General features: G+C 42.9%; 1 protein-coding gene and 1 long non-coding RNA gene across 2 annotated transcripts; one reads left to right on the top strand and one right to left on the bottom strand.

The window, feature by feature from the left end:
• Window positions 1–788: 788 nt before the first annotated feature.
• LOC140683930 (uncharacterized) lies at window positions 789–15,422 on the bottom strand. The gene is made up of 2 exons (XR_012055595.1): window positions 15,232–15,422; window positions 789–2,511 (listed from the first exon to the last, which is right to left on the bottom strand). It is a non-coding gene; the product is annotated as an uncharacterized lncRNA (long non-coding RNA).
• Window positions 15,423–15,618: 196 nt separating this feature from the next.
• RASL11B (RAS like family 11 member B) lies at window positions 15,619–19,602 on the top strand. Its single transcript, XM_030271076.4, has 4 exons — window positions 15,619–15,810; window positions 15,940–15,996; window positions 17,100–17,176; window positions 18,022–19,602. The coding sequence occupies exons 1-4, from the start codon at window positions 15,690–15,692 to the stop codon at window positions 18,487–18,489; spliced, it is 723 nt and encodes a 240-aa protein (XP_030126936.1). The 5' UTR covers window positions 15,619–15,689; the 3' UTR covers window positions 18,490–19,602.
• Window positions 19,603–20,165: the final 563 nt, after the last annotated feature.

Consider the following 20,165-nt stretch of genomic DNA (forward strand, 5'->3'; position numbering starts at 1 on the left):
ATGTCCAAAGGCATTGAGGACTTTGCTGCTATTGCAGCCTGTAAAAAAGAACAATTTTCTAAGCCTGCCATTTTAATGCAGGTAACCTACTGCATTCCTTCAAAGCAGTAAAGAAAATAGCAATGGGACTGAAATTGCCTGTAATTTTCCTCCTAGAACTTTGTAAAAGGAGTATTGCTATGTTATTTTACCTCTCTTTTTTATGTGGCTGTAATTTCTGAGGCTTTGGGATCACATTCCTCTAAGAAGTCTTTCTTTACTTGCTTTAAAACATCAGTATTACATTAAAGTTGGAAGAGATGATGCCAAACAACTTAATGCTAAGTTACAAGTATTTCTTCTTTACCAGTGCTTGTTCCTCTTCCCATTCCAGCAAGCCAGTAAGGTAGTGAGTCTGGGCAGTCTGGTCTCATTCTCTACATTTTAAAACCTGTGAGCCAGAAATTTGTCTTACGAGTTCCCCCAGCTCCTAGTTCTCCTTTGCATTCAAACTGTCTAGTAGTGATTAACCAACTTGTAAACACAGTAGGAGATACTACCAAAAATGGGTCTAACCTAAAAGATGGTAATCTCAAAGGGTTTTGTGGCTACTTCATGCCCTGCAAGTTCAATCTCAACAGCTTCCAGAGTTAACACATTAATTTCTATGATTTGGTTTTGAGACATTATGGGATTGTTGAGATTTTTAACCTACCTTGTTGCTTTTGCTTAAGCAATAACTTTCTGAAGATATTTTCAAAATGTGAAACATCAGTGTAACTCAGCAGCTACTTTTTGATTTTCATAGATTTTCACTGTTCCATGCTTTGCCTCTATTCCCAAGACACTAACCTGTACATCTCAGAGAACAAAAAGTTAATTCTAAAAGATAAGGTACCTTATTGTTGCCTGCCCTTGCAAAACTTAGTTTTAGTTTTGCTGAGTGTCTTTCTTTCCACTCAACACAGTTTTTTAAAGCATTTTTTTCCTGTTCAAATATCTGTTATAAAACTTAACCTTTGTGCAGGGTTCTAGTATGTTGAATATACACTGGTCTTTGAAAAGAAGTACAAACATCTTTTATTCCGAGTAATTTTTGTCTTATTTAACTAAATTATTTTTGAGATGGTATTTCTCATGTTTCAGGTACAAGGCAGACTTTATGATACAAGTATCATGATTCCTGTGACTTTAATGCTTAATGACATCCCTGAGTACCCAGAAAACAGATTCAAAAGAAAGACCTAATGCTGTCCTTTTAATAAGAAATCTGATGATGAATAGAAAGCCTCAGCCTACAAAAATGGGCTGGAGCAGCATTAAACATCTCTGGCAGGCAGGGCAGCATTAGCAGCAAGCCTGGGATGCATGACACATGCCAGCACACTGCACTGGCCCCATATCCTGGCAACTGGCTCCCTGCTTATCAAATAAGAGCTAATTGAACTTGATCTTCACTCCCTCTGAGCATTTCAGAAGCCTGGATCACTGTCAGTCTCCATCCCCTGCTGATCTCAAAATCAGAGTTGGGGCAAGGGGAGAAAAAGAACCCCACAAAATCCACGCACTTGCTTATGACCTTAACAAATTTTACCTATCCTCTCAAACTGATCACTGTTAGGCTGCCTTGCTGATGAGTTGGCAAATTTTGACCCCCAGTTATCACCACTGCAGATCTTAGCTTGTGACTTTAATAGTCACAGGACTGGTCTGTGAAGTCATGTCTTTGGACTACCCCTGATTCCACCTAGCATGAGAGGGCTCCAGGGGAGGTCTGGACAGTTGCCACGGTGCATATTGACTCATTATGATAATACAGGCTGGCTTGGGCTGGCATCTAATTTGTGCTCTAGTGAGAGATAGAGCATTACATTCATCAACAGGACAGCAGCCATACCTGTCCAGCTTGAAGTATGAATGAATCATTGGTTTGCCTCTGCTCATATGGGATATGGCATTCTAGCAACAGTCATTGTTGCTGGAGAAAATTCTATTTTTCAAGAGAAGGACTGTTCATATTAATTATTCTTACAGCTGGAATGGACGTATACAGCTCCTAAAGTCCTTTTAGCATTCAGAGTTAATGAAGACATCTGTATTTCATTAAATGACAACTAGAGTTTTTAGTTGTTCATTTGGGGTGTTTTTTTCTCTGACTTTAGTGCTGTAAAGCATTGGTTGAAATTATATAAGCTCTTCTGGAGCAAATGCCTCATTCCTTCAGCTGAATGTTACAATAGTGGATGACATAGGGAAGCACTTTTCTTGTGTGTTCTCTCTCTCTCTCTGTCCTCTGAAGCTTGTTTCTTTTTTGTGCTATCACTCTGCTTTGAGAAAAGAGGCAGGTAATGCCCCTCTCCATAGGAGTATCCAGTCCAGAGGCTGAAGGAGAGTCCTGAAAGGAGCAAGATATGGCTTTGACCCATCTCAGGCTGGAGAGAACACTGAATGTAGGTCTTCTGCTTTCTGGATGAGCACGTCAATCTCTCGTCCATCATGGGCAGTCACAGGCAGTCTCCATCATTCTGCCCTCTGAAGAGAAAAAAGTGAGCTGAAGATCTGCACTCAAAGAACTTACCCATGTCTCTGAGAATCACTGTCCCCTTTAAGACTGTGTCTTAGTAAACCTGGGGCTATAATCTTCACAGCATCAGTGTTCATACAACCAAGGTCATCATGTGACCCTTTGGACATAAGGAGTGGACTGGCTTTGTATCCTTCCCACTTACTCTGATAGGAAAGTCCCCGTGAAGCTCTGCTGGGTCACGGAAGGTCCTGTGGATGTCCTCCTGAAGGTGCTTTGGCCATCGCCCAGGAGAGGATGACCACCACTGACAACAGGGCAGCCAAAGCCTCCAGACTTTTTGCCTCATCCTTAAGTTAGCTGTAGGTAGGTGGCTCTGCCAACTTGCCAAATTGATAGAAGTTAATCCCTCCTAGGGAATCATGGGACTTCACTCCCAGAAAGCTGCTCCAACTTTCATCCTTAGCCAGCACAACCTGGCCTCACTTGCACTCTGAAAGCACCTGCACTTTATTTTTTTTTTTTGCAAGCCAACATTTTACTAAGGATGCATCATACCTTGATAGTGCTTTTCATCCACACAGCTGTGTGTACTTGATGGTGATGTGAAAAATTACTGCCTCATTCCAGAGATGGGGAAAATGAAAAACCAGGCAATTCAGCTTGCTTTAGATATAATTCAGAGCCAGAAGAAATACAGCATTGCAACTAACATCTAGGTGACTGTTGCAATATTTCTCTTCAGTTGGAGAAGGCTAACTACATATTCTTTACTTAGGTAAAGAACAGAGCAGGTTTTAGAAATGCACACTCTGTGGCCACTATTAATACATCCCATAATATCTATCAGCAGACTTAGAAGGTGGGAAGGAAGAAGAAAGGAGGGGGGGAACCATCCTGGGTTTCTTGAAAACAATGAAGTGCTATCCTGAGTTTTCTGCCATTAGGAAGTCACCTACATGTACTTTTTTTCCCTAATTGTTTTTGTGTACGTCATTTTTCCTCTTGTTAAAGCTGATTGAATACTGGGGATTTCAAGAAGCAAGTAAGGCACTAGCAGGAGAAACCTCCTAAGAAACCTCCTGGAGCAATGGTGCTGATTCAAGAACTCATATGTCTCTTGTATCAGTGGTCTTGTTTGGGGTTTCTTGGAGAGCCACACTAATCTTACTCTGGCTCTCTGAAAAAAAAAAGCATGCACCACAAAACCATAGCCCGCTAGTACTTGTTACAGCACATATTGCTTCCATTTGTCTCCTTGAAAGATTCGGTATCTCTTTACCCACAGTTTTTCTTCTCTGAGGGCTAAGGTATGTCTGAGCTCGGAGGAGCTTGCCTTAGCCGTGACTGTGCGGTGCTGTGTGCCATCTGGGTCTGCTCTTTCTTCACGAAGGGCTGCAAGGCAGGACATGTCAGCTGAATTTGGCAGGCGAACAAAAGCCATTTGGATGCTATAAGGAAAACAACTGCTCCATGGTTTGGAAGCTCTTGCTGGATCGCACGGTGAATCAGAGCGTGTCCCTTATTGTTTCACAACAGCTCTGCTCCTAAGAGTACAGCCTTGCAGCGAGGCCAAAAACAAGCCTTGTGGCGTATGAATTTTCATCTTGTAGTAATAGATTCATTTTCTAGACATGAAGTACATGTCCTCCAGTAATATATGATGAAATGTAAATTGTACATGTTCTGTATCCAGCCTCATTGCCCATGCTGGCAGCCTCTCCCTGGGAGCCTCAACATCCCTGCACACCGTCCTGCTTAAGTTTCCTCATACACACCCTGACAAAGCCATTCTTGAATCCACAAGTTTCACCTACAATCCACCGGCATTATCTTATGTGATATTTATGGCAATTAGCCAGGGTAAAATACATAAGCAGGTGTTGAGGGGACAAAAAAAAAATCAGAGAAAAACCCTTGTGAGAGTGAACAGACTAACCTGCCGTGAGAGACAGGGCTTCCCAACTTCAGACCTAGGCCATTGATCTCATTTACAGCACCACTGCAGTGTGCCAGTTCCCATGGCACTGATAAGAAGACCATGAGCAGATGTGAACTCCAAACTGGAGCTGCCTCTGCCTTCCTCTTGCCACCACTGGGATGGCAGACATCTGCTGCCTGGGGTGTCCTATCAGCACTGCTGGAGGATGGGGGAAGCTCTAGCTTCTTGCCCAGCAAGCCCTCAGGTGTGAGGGTGGCCTGGCACCAAAGCCTTCAGGAACACCATCAATAAAGATCCCATGCTTTTGGCTCAGGATGCCAAAATACTGCTCAAGGCATAGGGTAGGAGCTGGCAGACAAGTGTGAAGGATGGGTTCAGCATGTGACTTTGTATGGGACAAAGGTGGTGGTGAGGAAAGGCAGAGGAGCCTGGTTGGGTTTGCCCTGGTGTTAGGCTGGGTGACAGGAAGATGGAGCAAGTAGATAGGGACATGCTTCATCCTGAGGTGTGACCAGAGACAGACCCGTGATCGCTGCTGTTCAAGGTCTTGACAATCTCTTTACATTTTGACAGCTACTGCTCACAGTGGTGGCACTCAAGTTAACTCTGGGCACCTCAGTTCCAGGAGGGCTCTCACATCCTGGAGAGCCTGAGGCAAGGCCACCAAGCTCCAGAATCCTATGTGATTTCAGTAAGCTTCTGATCTGGCCAGGGACAGAGACTGGGCTGAACAAAGCAAAGAGGTAGGTTTCTTATTGCTTCTGCTCATGGCAGCAGCTGCTCTGTTTTCTGAAGCAAATGAATCCTGTTTGTGTTTCCCTCTGCTGCTTGGATTGCAGGAGTCCATTTCTGGCAGAGCCTGCAGGTGAGGCTGGCAGCAGGCTCATCTCTCAGTCCATAGATGCTGTTGCAGATCATTGCTGTCAGTTTTGGTGACTGACAGAATGCCAAGGATGTAACAATGATGAAACAGCCACCTGCAAAAAGTATGTTTGTATGGCTGTATTTAAGAAACTTATGCATTATGGACTACAAAATATTATTATAGAGTGAATGCATTCTTCCCACAGCTCCACTTTCCATATCCAGCCTGCCTGCATTGTCTTTCTCTTCCCCCATCACAAGTGCTGGCTGTGATTCACTTCCTTTGCAGAATTTATTTCCCATTCTCTACTTGTTGGATGTCTCTTCTACCACATTCAAAGGATTTTTCCCTGAGAATTTGTTGGGCAATTTTAAAAGTGCTAGTGGAGCTATAGGCCTGAAAGACAAACCAAAACTCACATAATTTGCCTCTGCATTTTTTAAAAAATAATGAGAGATGACAAATAAAATATCCTTGCTTAGTACTTCTTTGCTAATTAAAAGACAGCCTGTCCTAATGTGAGTAAAAATTGTAAGCTAAATTGGCGCAGATGAGGTACTGTACAGCTTGCAGAGTCTTGAAAAAAAGGTTTCTTTCTGTAAATGCAATATCTTATTACAACTTTGAACAAAAAGTTCAAACTTCTACAGAAGATTTAGTAGTCAAAGAAAATGGGATATCCATTAATACATATAGATGTTGGTTTAGAAAATACTGTAAGAGTAGAGTTTGAGAAAATTATGCTTTATTGTACCAGTTGCTCTGTTTTTCCCCCTGGAGTATTTTTACTAAGCATTGACTTTTTTTCATGAGTTTTTATTTCAGAGTTAACATTACAATCTCTCCCAGATCAGTAATAATGTAGTTGTACTGCTTGCTGAGAGGACAGAAGAACAAACTGCAACTTCAGTTTTTTTATAGCTGATTCATAGACCAAAAGAGAATGAATCTTTTATGTACCACTGCCTCCTGGTATTTTGAAAGAATACATATTTTGAAACAGCTGAGATTGCAGTTACTGTTCAAGTACAAGTGAAAAACATTCTAGTTACGTGTTAGTGTTTTATTCATTGCTATATGTAATATTAATGCAAAAAAACTTCCACTTCTCAGTTAGAAATCCTATTAACAGTTTGTGAGGTTTCAGCTATTTCAGATGCCAAGACGTTTCAGAATGTGGGATTTTAAGCAGTGAGTCAACTGTTAACCTACATCTGCAGCTAAGCAGTATGGCTGGAATAACACCTATTTGACTGGTTTTCCTAATTATTTGTGTGCAAAATCTATTCCCTTTCACACCCATGGGAATTCAGGAAAGATGCTGACAATAACTACTGTGGAGAATTACTATTTGTACTTAGACCTGCAGATACAGTGATCCTTTGTCTGGAATGCAGTAAAAACCAATGCATATCAAATTTCAACATTGCCTAATTTTCCAGTAGTTGATTCTAATTGGAACTGCTCTGAAGCCTGACTTATTACACCATTCTTTTCTATTGCTCTTAGCAAGCATATAGCTTGCTTTACAGCTAGCTTGGTGCTCATTCTTAGTATTCTTTCTTAGTATTCAAGCAATTTGAAATAATATCTTGAGTCACAAGTCAGTCTCGGCTAGAATTCCTTTTCAATATAAAAGAAAAAATCTGTTTTACAAACATAACTGAAAAAGCATAAATTTTCCCAGACTTTCTAGATACATTTTTTCCCCAACTTAAGACTATGGGAATGCATTCTGTAGTCTGTAATTCTATTCCCACACAATGAAAATTAATGTAAATTTTTATTAATACCAACAGAGGACTTAAACTTCTAGGAAAACACATACTGCATCAGTAGTACAGTGGAATATAATGAGGCATTTTCTTACATACTCATATAAAGGGATAAAGGGTAGTATTTTGCATTTAAATGTCCTTTCATCTTAAAGTGCAGATGACCTGCTCCAAGCACAGGAAAATGTCCCTGATGCAAAAAGCACAGAGCTGTTGTGAGGTCTCATCAGGAACAATACTGAAAGGAGGATAAGTCAGTGGCTGTCTTGATTGTTAAGGTTATATTGCAGAGCTTTTATTTTTTTTAACAACAAAACCAAGCCCAGTCCTACTTCCTAAATGGTAGCTTGTCTGCTGCTGAGAGCCCTGGAGAAGACCAGTCACTTTCTGGCATTGTAAGGCTGCCATGAGTCCAAGTCACCTGCCCTGTTTGGACAGGGAGCAAATGCTGTGGTGTACTTGCATCCTTTCTGTGACCATCCCATAATAGTGACTCCATGGAAACCGGAAATTAAGGAAAATGCATATTAAACCAACAGATACAAATGGAAACCTCTCTGCCTTTAGCTAGCTGGTTTGTTTTATGGGCCTCATGCTCTCGACAAAACTTGCTGCCCTAGCATGCACCCAGCAGAGAGACCTTTCTCAGAGGAGCTACTTTAAGCCCCGGTTTTCTTTCACATCTTCAGCTGTGTCCAACAAGAACGGGCTTTATTTTGGACAGTGCGAACAAGAAACTTCCTCTTGAGGTTGAAGTTCAATCTGGTTTGAATGACAAATGCTTCCTAGGCAGCTAGATAAAACTGTCCCCCAGGCTATGGTGTGTCAGGGCATGGGTACCCAGGCACAGCCTGTCTGAGGCTCTTACATCCCCAGCTTCTAGCTAGAAGCGAGACAATAAGCTACTCTCTGTTAGAATTGTTCTTTCTCATTTGATGGGTATTTATGTGATTTATTCAGAATAAAACATGACCAATGAATTCATACATTGAGACTTTTTACATCTGTTAGTTTGTTTCTGAGAAATCAGTGAGACTAAGTTAAAGGTAAGTTGTAGTTCAGCCACAGAAACAGGCCTCCAGGCTATTCCGGGCAAACAAGATTATTTCTTTTCAGAGTTCCTGAATATGTCGGGCAGAAGGGAAAAGTGCTCTGTCGTAGTTTAAGAAACACATGGAAATATTTTCCTTCTATCAGTAATTGATGCTTTTCTTCCTTCCTATTATTAATATGGCATTATACCTTAAAATGTGCAATGAATGTGATGCAGCAGCAGCGTGCCAGCCGCCCTGCAGGCTGCTGGGAGGCCATGCCAGGGTGAAAGGAGGAGAAAAGCTGGTGGCTGGCGGGACCAGGGCCCCATTTCCTTCCTCGCCTGGGGACCCATTCCAGCCATTCCATGCCACAACACTGCAGGTAGCACAAGGCAAATAACTCTGGGCTCTGAGCAAGAAAGCAAATACAAAAATGACCATGAAAATTGCTCAACCGGTAAAATCTGGTTCCAGCCGGGAACTGAAGTTCTACCTTGAAACACTTAAATCCCATTTGGACGGCATAGATTTACATTCCAGATGAGGAATTAATGGCTTTCGCACAATATTCTCAGCAGAGATGCCCCAGCATACCAACCTCTGTGTTTTCAGTAGATGGAATTTGTAATTCCTCCAGGAGCTGCATTCTTCCAAGTGTTATTTCTATTTTTGGACCAACTACTTGCTTTATTTAGGGGGAAAAAAAGAGAAACCAAAAACCTGTTCTCTTGTCAAACTGTAGATGCTACATGAGTCATCTATATAATAACACTAAACTATACTTCTCTGTTGTGGTGCAGTTCATCATCATCACAAAGCAGTTTACAGAAAACAAACATAGATGACAGTCTGCTCTTAAGCTTCCTGTGTTTAATCCTTGTGCATATTTAGCCAGCTGAAGAGTGTACTGTTGAAAAATGGATTGCTATTAAAATGTTGGGTGTTGCAGTAGCTGCAAAGTCTCATGTTTTTTTGCTAATAAAAATGAATGCCATTCCTCTGACAATTTTTGGCTGCTTATCTGTAGTCATCTGCCTGCATAGTAATTGTGTGAATGTTAATGACGATCCTGAAACTTTGATGAATAAAATGTTTTTAAGACTGTTAAGACTGCCTTGTGGACAGCAAAGCCTGTTCATTTAAATGCTTTAAAACACATCCTTCACTGAGTTTCACCTGTGGTTTTGAGCCTTAAGCATAATAGAATATAGAAATTTATGAAATAGAAACACAGTCAAGCAGAATATAACCCATGTCCTGTACTCTGCATGCCTATATATCTTGTTAGTAGTGTTTCCCAAGAGGGAATAATTTACTTCCCAGTTTTCCCTGTTATCTTTTTATTGTTTATCTAGTTTGGATATTGACAAAATGTTTTGAATCACCTGGTTCCTTACAGAAATCTCAATAGTTTCAAGCTTTTTAGAAAACCATTACAGATTGTTAACAGCAACTGCATCTGTAAAATGGTATGCAGTTCCATTTCCTACTGAAAGGCAAGATGAATAAAGTACCTAGTTTTTTCAGGCATTTAAGGTCTGCAAAACCCTCTGATGAGCTGCTCCTTGCTCTAAGGAGTTCTGCTCTCTTCCATGATCCCTCTCATGTGAGCTGGCAGCAGGTTATCATCTCCTCTCACAGGGACCATTTGCTACGCTAAGGGAATCTGTCATTTCCCCCTGACTGCCCTCACAGCCCCTTGCTGCACCACTTGTAGCTGAAAGACCTGAGCCTGGTACTGCTGAGGAGCTCCCACCCATCCCATCACCCTTTCCAGGTACTTGACCTAACATGATCTACCGCCGTGCTTGCAGCCTACATATTCAGGTTGTCATTTTTCTCCTTGGTTTTAGAGAAGGCCTTGGCCCCAGGCTGTGACATTTACAGAAGAAGGCTCAGAGCCGTGGTCAGAGCCTGAGGTAGGGTGAGATGTGGTTCTCTCAGTCTTGCTGCACAAGTTGTTCTAGTGTCCTGAGGGATTTGGTGTTCATTCAGGTAGAGAGAGAAGGACTCCTTCTGAGCTTCAGCTGCCCATCTCAAACCTCAGGGCTGCAGTCTCTGCTTCAGTGCAGTGTGTTTATGGGACTTTGCCACAGAGTATTTGAGTATGTAAATTACTGAAGTATTTCAAGATGAGGTACCAACCATAAGGAGTTGGAGTGGCAGGTACATGCTGGGCTTAGGCAACCTAGTTCACTTGGAGTTTGAACTTTTCTCATGCATCTTTCTCATGCTATACACCATGATAAGCCTATGAAAGAGTTAGTAATTCCTGTACAAAGGGAATGCTTCATGTGCTGCAGCATGGGCTGATTAATTGATTATTTAAAATAAATGTGGAATAACATTCAGCTCTTCAAGTGTATTTAGGTTCTCTGTTCCTATGGGCAAATAGAAGACAGACTGCCAGTATCTCAGGAGATAGTGTAATGGTAGGATATTATGCAATTAAGGCTCTAATAAAATGCATATGCCTGTAGGTGGATGAGTTAAGGTTGCCCAGGCAATCTTATTTCTGGCATTATCTGTATTTTCTGCAATTAACTTTGCAACCTACACATTCATGCATCATAGCTTTTTGTTGTACTATGCAACTATGACTTCAATTTACATCCTTCTTGCTAAAAAAGTTATATTAGAAATTTTAAGTTTCCGGTACCTTATGACTTCAGCACAAGGCCAGCTCAACACATGTTCAGTGAGGGTGTGTGCCATTCCAGCTGAAACCCTAAGCAGGGCAGATCATGAGCCCCCGGGGCCACTCACCAGTGCTACGTGCCCAGAGGTACCAGCTGAAATTTGGGGAGGTGGTAATCAAAACACTGCCTTCCCTCTCTGCAGTTTCAGGGATGCAACTTCTGGGTGACGACTCCACAAACTTAAAGGATCTGCAGAGGTTAGACTTGAAGAATGAATAAGAAACAAGCTCTTCGTTTACTTAGCAACTGAGAGAAACTGTACCAGCTCCAGAACTCCTCTGCCAGTGTCAACATCATCTTACAGTTGGCCTGGCACAGCAGGACTTGTCACTGACCTTCCCTAATGCAACCCAGGCATTAGCCTCTTGATGAACTGACTCTGTTGTAACATCAGGTGAGATTGAGAGAGGTTGGTAATGTAACTTTAATCCCATAGTTTTTAGAAGGCTTAATATAGATCCTGAGGCTTTCCTAAAATGGCAAACAAAAATTTTGCTATGTTCTCTCACATATATTTTTGAATTAGGTATTAGAGATTGTGTTAATTCAAGACATTTTGCCACTGGTCTCCCCAACTCTCCAGATCAAACCAGCACTCTATGTGCAGAACAATTGTAGTGCTCTGGGGGCACAAACCAGCATGAAAAAAAAAAATAAATACTGACAGCAGATGGCCAGCCCTGAATGGAAAACAAAACCTTTGAGCTTTTCACTTCTTGGATTAGAATTTGGTTCCATTACATAAAGAGGAAATGGGGAAAAAATGCAAGCTTAAAAGAAGATAAAATCTGATTAAAATGCAGACTAATATAATTGCAGAACATTACTCAGGCTTTCTTGTGGAGAGAGAAAAATGTCTGCTATTGTGCTGCTATAGAAACTTCATAGGACCTGTGAGGAGGTGAGAGTGCATGGAGCATGTCGTTCCCTCTCTCCCGCCTTTCTCTGCCCTGGAATGAAGATCATATCTTGCTCTGTAAGCTTGGCTTTTGCTGGCCAGGAGATCTCTCCCAGTACAGAGAGAAGTTGTTTTCTTGCTTATGTAGTTTCTTTTAATATCTCTGCTCCCTCCCTCCTTTGTTTTGCTTTTGGAAGGTGGTGCAGGGCTGTATTGGAGGAGGGATAAACTTCAGTCTTCTCAGGCTTTTCACAGGGGCTGCTTCACTTGGCTTTAAAAGTTTGGAGCATGGAACATGTGTTACGCCATGGAAAGGGAGCTTTCTTGTATTTACTCTCATAAAGTCACAGAAAGAACACATAGTGCTTTGGAAAGTAAATGCTCATCTGGAAGGAGCAGCCTTTGACCACTGTGCCCACAGCACTTGTTTCTCTGAGTAACTGAGCTGGAATTGCCAAAGGACTAGGTAACAAAGTAAGGTTTACTCCCTGGCTGCTGAGGGAAGTGCCTTTATAGAAAGTGTAAAACCATATACAAACATACCCTCTGTCCAGTAGCACAAAATAAGCCCAAGAAATGTGTGCAAATATGTCCCTGAACTGTGGAATTGTATTCCCACTAGCTCTGCCCCATGACCATCTGGGCTAAGTAATCTCTGACAGCAGTAATTTCTGCCTGAAAGGATGATATAAGAATTTTTTTATTAAAAAGACTGATAGATGAGAAAGCCTGTTTACACCACATTAGATCTCTTTCTAGTCCATAATACTTAAGAAATTCATACAAAATTTGAGAAGATTATTTACTGTTGCTAAGGAATTCTAAGGTAGCATAAAATACTGAAAAATAGATCTCCTCTTTTATAAATGTGTCCTTCTTTTTATTACAGATGTAATTTTAGTTTTTGTTCCAGTGCCTTCCTACAGAAATTGACTCAGTGACTCAAATAGGCATTTTACAATAATATATTTTGTATCTCAGTTTTTCCAGAAGTTATACCTTTGAATCTGGCTGATTGTTTTGCTTTTAGTATTTTGAGACAGGGGAAGAAGATTCCATTCTCCAATTATTTTATCACTGTCATCCAGTCCCTATTTAATCATCTCCTTTATAAAACCAGTTTACTGCGGTGTTGTCTCATTTTCATCATCCTTTCCTGTTTCCCCTTTTTGTGGTTTCTACCACACCCCTTCATGTGTTGGAGACACCAGGGCTGTATGCATTGCTATATGTTAGCATATTTGTTTATGGAATGATGTCAGAATACTCTGTAGGGATTATTGAATCTCATTGCCACTGAAGTCAATCACACCACGTATTTCCTTCTAGAAAATCCTCCAGCTCAATTTTACAGATTGACTTGATTGACTACAGATTGTGACTTGATTTTGCTCCTTCCACTCTTGTTAGAGATCTGTTCTAGTGTTTTAGTACTCTGACTCAGTTTATACCCACTTTTTCTCATGCTGACATTGGCCCTCAGTTTTAACTTTCCTGCCTCGTCCATTTTCTAAGCCCCATTTTTGTATATTTTATCTTGTGTCAACTATTGGACTGTTCTTACCTGAGCAATGAGCTTTACTTTCTCTCAAATTCTCCTTCCAAGAGAAGGAGAGTAAGCAAGCAGTTGTGTGGGACTTAGTTGCCTACTGGGGTTAAACCACAACAAACACTGATTTACTCTTGACTGGCTGACAGACTCACACACTGTACTGCAGATCTTTTCTGAAATTACTTATCTGACATTGCTGGGCTTGTGCTTCCCTTTTTAAGCAGCTCCTACTCATCTCAAGATTAACTAGACTCTCTTATCCAAATGCTGATCTTATAGCCAATGGAAGAAATTTTTTATTAATATCTGCATGTTATTAATGTTATTGAATTTAATTATATTTTCATTAAACCTGTTCCAAGAGACATACAGTTAGTCCAATATACTAACTACTCCCAGCTCTGTCAACAGTAGATTTCATTAGCTTGCTTGTGTTCTTGATGACACTATTGTAATGAAAAGATGAAGGATGACAGGAGCAATGATGAATCACACAGAGCATTTTCCTTCAGTCTGACACCTCCCATATAAAACCCTCTATCATTGCCTCCTGATCCACATGCTCTTCTGCTTCAACAGCTGTTTCCTGTCTGGACAGCACCAGGTATTATTGATCCCAAATAGACTGCATCTACCTAATTTAATTTCCTGAAGAAAAATGAAAACACAGAAAGATATCCTGCTGAAGTAACACCTCATGTAACTGCATACTTAATTTTTATTTCATTTATTCTCATATCTATAATTATTCTTTCCTTCAAATTTTGTCTAGATTATTGTAAATTATTTCCCTAATTTATTTCTTACTTCAATGCAAGTCTTCCAGCAGAATTTGAGTGCTAGAGTGAGAATTTGTGCTCCATTCACCATCATCTCCACACACTTGGCCTGTTTGCACACTGGACAAGATTGTTTTCACCCACTACAGTAATTACCCAAGACTTTCTTCTCATTACTCATCTTCCTTCTGCATCCATCTTTCATGCAATCATCTTTATTAAAATCGAGAAGCAAAATACTTCTTGATTTTCTAATAGTGCCAGATTTCCTTCAATCTGTATGCCCTTCTTACCACATGACTGCACCACCCTGCTTCTTTTTTCCTGGTTGAGGTAATTACTGCTAGCTGACATTATTTATCTTCTGCATTTCCTCGTCTTGAAGACAAAACTTTCTTAGGAGAGTGAACCTCTTCACTTTCACGATTAGTATTTCCAATGACCTTAGTTACCATGATGCCAGATAAATCTTCTGTGAAACCCTTTCCCTTTGTTCAAGGTACAATACCAGTTCTTTTCTGCTGCCATAAAGAAATCCAGTCTTCATATTCAAGTCCTTGAGTCCTTCAGCCTTGTTGATTTATTGCTAATTGTGCCTCTTGCCCTTTCCCCTTTTGACTTAGAATAGCTCTCTATAAATCTGTTTTACCCATCTATTTATTTTAAACTGCACCTATGAAACAATTTTCCCTGCTCTATGACTATAGTAGCCTTACAATACATCCACTACTCACAAAGCAATCCACCATCCCCTCTGGTGTTGGCAAGGCAGGGCAAGGCAAGGCAGGGCAAGGCAGGGCAAGGCAGGGCAAGGCAAGACAAGGCAAAGCAAGGCAGGACAAGGCAAGGCAAGGCAGGGCAGGGCAAGGCAAGGCAAGGCAGGGCAAGGCAAGGCAAGGCAGGGCAAGGCAGGGCAGGGCAAGGCAGGGCAAGGCAAGGCAGGGCAAGGCAAGGCAAAGCAAGGCAGGGCAAGGCAGGGCAAGACAAGGCAAGACAAGGCAAGACAAGGCAAGACAAGGCAAGACAAGGCAAGGCAGGGCAAGGCAAGGCAGGGCAAGGCAGGGCAGGGCAAGGCAGGGCAAGGCAGGGCAGGGCAAGGCAGGGCAAGGCAGGGCAAGGCAAGGCATCCGGAGGTGGGTGGCGGGAGGAGTGGGGCGGCAGTTGCGACCCAGACTGACACGCACAGGACCGATGTAGCCGCCAGCCTGGGCACAGGAGGGTGGCTGAGCCTTTATGGACGCCGCACGCGTTTCGGTCAGCCTGGCGGGATTTTGGGAGTAGACGGCGAAGCTGAGATCTTCGGAAACGCTCGATCCGTCGCCTTTAGGGTGCTGCGGGTGTTTGACTCCCGAAGAGCGGGGAGGTCACACACAGACACAGACTCCTCATTCCTGACATCCTTCCCCACCCACCCCACCCGAGGCGCGGGGTCCGCCGCGCCCCCCGCAGCCGCTCACCGTGCCCGGCATGGGCGGAGCGCGGCTCGGGGCGTGTTTCGGGGCGCGGTTCGGGGCGGGTTTCGGGACGAGGCGGGGCGGTGTTCGGGCGCTCTGAGTGGCCGCCAGGGGCCGGGGCGGGACGCGGGGGCGAGAAAAGGGCCGGGGGCTGAGCGGCGGTAGCTTGGGCGCGGGTCGCGGTCGGGATGCGCCTGACGCAGAGCATGTGCACCATCGCCGAGTGCGCGCCCGGCGGCGACCCCGCCGCCGCCCGGCCCCGCCTCGTCAAGATCGCGGTGGTGGGGGGCAGCGGCGTGGGCAAGACAGGTGAGGGGGCAGCGGCGGGGCGAGGCGGGTGAGGGCCGGCAGCGGCGGGGCGAGGCGGGTGAGGGGGCAGAGGCGGGTGAGGGGGCAGCGGCGGAGCGCGGCTAATGGTGCTGTCTGTGCTGCCCGCAGCGCTCGTGGTGCGGTTCCTCACCCGGCGGTTCATCGGTGACTACGAGCGGAACGCAGGTAGGCGGGCGGCGGCGCGGCTCCGTTCCCGCCGGGATGGGGCGGGGGAGCGCGGCCCCGGCTCTTTGCCGCCGGCGGGTCCCCCTGAGGGTGCCTGGTCTGGGGGGTGCGGGGTGCAAGCCCTGAGAGAGAGCGTGTAAACCCCCCTGAGCCGAGGCACAGGTGCGGAGCGAAGAGCTCGCTGCCCTCGGACTGCGGGGCGCTCGGCAGGTGCTGCCGGCGGCCCGAATCCTCAGGGCTCCGCGGCTGCCGGCGCCCCGAGAGCCGCTTCCCTCCCCGGTCTGCTCGCAGCCCTCGGAAAGGGGCACGTCAGCCACAGCCACATGCGGTTTGCGGTCGCAGCAGCTCTAGAGATGGGCTGTACTGCAGGTCTCTGGCAGAATTAGCTTTATGTGGTGAAAGTACCCCTTTTTTTTAAAGGAGTCTGTTAGCTAAAACAGCTGTAAACCTACTGTCGTATTGTTCTCCGCAAACTGAGTGCCAGCAGCTACATGGGCTAGACAGGGCCAGTTTAAAGGGGAAAATGGAGAGGTGATGTTACATACCTTATTCAGTGAGTACAGTGCAGAGTCTGAACTAACGCTGGTGTAAAATAGACAGCCTTCTGTTGAGGAAATTACTTCAAAGAGCCAAACAAATGAAAAAAAACCCAACAACCAACCCAGAAGACTTTACAGACCAGCCAACAGGGAGCCAGAAAATGCATCTGTTGTAGTTTTGGGCAAATTTGGAAGAAAACTTTTAAAGGGGAGCTTCACTAAATTGTGGAAATACTAAATGACAAGAAAACTGCTTTTCTATGTAATGAAAGCTGGTTATTTTGCACTCTTAATCATTCAAGATAAGACAGTCTTTAACAGTGATTACGTTCCAAGTTGCCTACCATTTAATTCCTAGCTTCCATACACATCAATTCATGATTTAATCCTAGGTTTCTAGTAATCTCATAAATATTGTTAACACCCAAAAATCTTATAAGACTTATAAGTTTCTTGCTTCATGAGTGGTGATATGACTTTCCCTACACAACTAATGGGCAGCAGAAGCAACATTTGTCTGTAGAGTGGTGACTGCCCTTGTGAACTTGTTGGTGTTCTTGTCAGGTAATCTCTACAGCAGGCACATCCAGGTAGATGGAGAGATGTTGGCTATCCAAGTGCAAGATACTCCAGGAGTTCAGGTGAGCTAGATGCAACCATGCTACCAGAGCAGCTCTAAATGTTTGTGTGCATGTGTGCATGCATCCCTCTGTGCAGCATCTTGTTATGGTCTTTGTGTAAAATATTTCGCTGTGTGTTTCACAGGTTGGTGTTCTTTGTGGGAGAGGTGGTAACTTGTGTTTTAACCAGTCAAGCCAGCTGTGTTAAGAGACTTTTTCAATGAATCATTTGTTCATTGGAGGCCCATTACTTTTGAGTGGCTGAATTACTGAAGTGCTTCAGTCCTGCGTATTAGGAACATTAGGCACAAACCCAGAAATAATTCAAACTGGTATATGTGAAATATGGTATATGATAAAATAAATGTCATGACCATTGCCCAACAAGCTTCATAAATGTGTATGACAAAGTGAAGTCTGCTGCATTGTGGCTGTGCTCATTAGTGTGTCACAAGTTGAAGTTTTGAATGTATAGACCTGAGTAATGCTGGACTGTTGCCTTTTTGAACTGGGCAACACTCCAGGTCTAAATGCTTCCAGCTCATATCTTTGCTTCCCCAGACTTACTGTCTAGCCAGTTAATTTCCCATTCTGTGGAACTACAAAGTCTTTCTCTGCATGCAGAACTACTCAGGTCAATTTTCCATTTGAGTATAGCAAACTCCAGTGTTAAATTCCAGCTTTTTGCAGCTGAATCAACATCTGCATTTATTCACTATGCTCAGATTAAGTTCATACTTACCATGTGAAATCCAAATACATGTCTGAAGCTGTAAAATGCTATTTGGCTTTACAGAGTCTTGAAGACAGATTCCTTTAATCTTTTGTGACTTCAGCTATCTGATTTGAGACCATTCATTTTTCAGATCCATGAACACAGTCTGGATTCTAATGAGCAGCTGAACAGATGCATTCGCTGGGCAGATGCCCTGGTGATTGTCTTCTCCATCACTGACTATAAGAGCTTTGAACTACTCAGTCACCTTTACCATCATGTTCGACAGCTGCATCCAGGGAACATGGTCCCTGTCGTCATTGTGGCAAACAAAGCTGATCTCTTGCATATCAAAGAGGTGGAGCCTCAGCAGGGACTTCAGCTGGCCAATATGCTGGGCTGTACTTTCTATGAAGTATCTGTCAGTGAAAACTACAATAATGTCTTCAATGCCTTCCATCTCCTCTGTAAAGAAGTCAATAAACAGCAAATAACCAGCACCCCTGAGAGGAGGAGAACCTCTCTTATTCCACGGCCAAAATCACCCAACATGCAGGACCTGAAGAGAAGGTTTAAGCAAGCTTTGTCTGCCAAAGTGAGGACTGTCACTTCTGTTTGACAGCACACCCCTTGGTCTACCCAATGTTTAGCTTGAGATTGAAACCTGGGATGTTTAACACTGGCACATGTAGAATCCAAGGTATTGTGAAAGGAGGTTTGTTTGAGTAGCCTTTTGCATGGTAGAAGTCTTTAAGCAGTTGCTTAAAAAAGGAACAGTATCAGATTAGAAAAGGAGAAAAAAACCATAAAACCTCCTGAAAAAGTTCTAGTATGCAACTTGTTGAACAGGTATTTTCATTTGGAAAGGGAACTTTTCAGTAAATGAAACAATTTTCCTTTTCCCCAGTTGGACAGATTTGGCTTTCATTTGTGCAGAAATAACCTTTTTGCTGTAACTCAACTTGAGCAGGGAAATACCCTGAACTGCAGGTCCCTTTTCAGATGTAACCACTTAACCACTTGAGTTTTGTTCTCACATGGATGAAGGACAGCATGATGCAACTGTTTAATTTTATTGCACAGTAGAACTCTTTTTTTCCCTGTGTATTTCAAAACAAATAAGCAAACATCAAATGGTTCTGAAAAAAAAAGTGTAAAATAAGTGGGCAGAACTGAGCACCAAGACTGTAAACAATGGTCCTTTATTTTCTACTAGCCATGTTATTGCTGACGACTTGACCTTACTGTTTGTATGCAAAGCTATTGTCCACAGGGTGTAAACATATCTAATTACAAACAACTTTTACTGTCCTAAAAAAGTACTTTCCAGACAAAATTCAACATGGAGCTTCTAAAGAATGTGTGTGGAGTGATAATCTAATACAAATGCCATTCTAAGACATCCTTCTCTCTCTCCTGTGTGCAGTAAGCACAAAAAGAACAAAAGGTGTGAAGCATGGCTGGCTCTGGGCAATGAAGCTGATGGCTGGTTCTGAGCTGAGCCAGACCCACTTCTTTCTTAAACACATGGCAGAGTATATAAATACTTAATTTTTTTTTAATATTGAGCCAATGGAGTTCCGAGCCTAAGGGCCTTATACACATGCACTTTAAAAAGCCAGTTGTGCTTTTGTTTAAACTATAACTTATTTATTTTGTGTACAGTTACTCCTCCTAGGGAGTGGACTTTTCATTCTTACTGCCTGGTTCAACATTAAATTTTTGAATTGCATGTTTCCTTGTGTGTTCTTTGGGGGTGAGAAACAAGGAGTAACAACCAGTGAGATGTTGAGACAAAGTAATAGCTTTCTTAAGGTAGTTAACATATGCTGCAGAAACAGCAAGGTGTCCTTTCCTGCCTATGCTGCTGCTTTATTAGCATAAGCCACAGGGGTTTTGCTCTCACAAGTGCTTTACAACTTCCTTTTAAGAAATTCTTGCAGGAGAGGAACTGAATAAGGCAAAGACCTTTCAAATTAAAATAGGATTCTTTATTTGTCAAAAATACTTTGGTCTTTAGTGAGAAAGGAATGGTGTGAGGTAGGTCCAAACCTGGAAGTACATGGATTCTACACGACTGCCACTTTCTTTAAAAAAAAAATTGTTTTTAGCCATATCACCATGAAGAACTTAATCAAATTGCAAGCCTTCATCTACTTTTTTTATTTTTAAAGTAGCTTTAATAAAAGCCTTTCTGAGGAAGGTGCTTGTGCTAATGCTAGGTTGATGGCCACACAGGCTCACCTTCTTAGCACACAGCTGCAATTAGTGATGCAGGGAAACTCTGACCGGGTC

This window comes from Taeniopygia guttata, chromosome 4, assembly GCF_048771995.1.
Source record: "Taeniopygia guttata chromosome 4, bTaeGut7.mat, whole genome shotgun sequence".
Lineage (NCBI taxonomy): Eukaryota > Metazoa > Chordata > Aves > Passeriformes > Estrildidae > Taeniopygia > Taeniopygia guttata.

Coding starts and splice junctions, on each gene's coding strand:
- RASL11B (XM_030271076.4), top strand. CDS start 15,690: ATGCGCCTGACGCAGAGCATGTGCACCATCGCCGAGTGCGCGCCCGGC. Junction 15,997..17,099: donor TGACTACGAGCGGAACGCAG/GTAGGCGGGCGG, acceptor TGTTCTTGTCAG/GTAATCTCTACAGCAGGCAC. Junction 17,177..18,021: donor AAGATACTCCAGGAGTTCAG/GTGAGCTAGATG, acceptor TTCATTTTTCAG/ATCCATGAACACAGTCTGGA.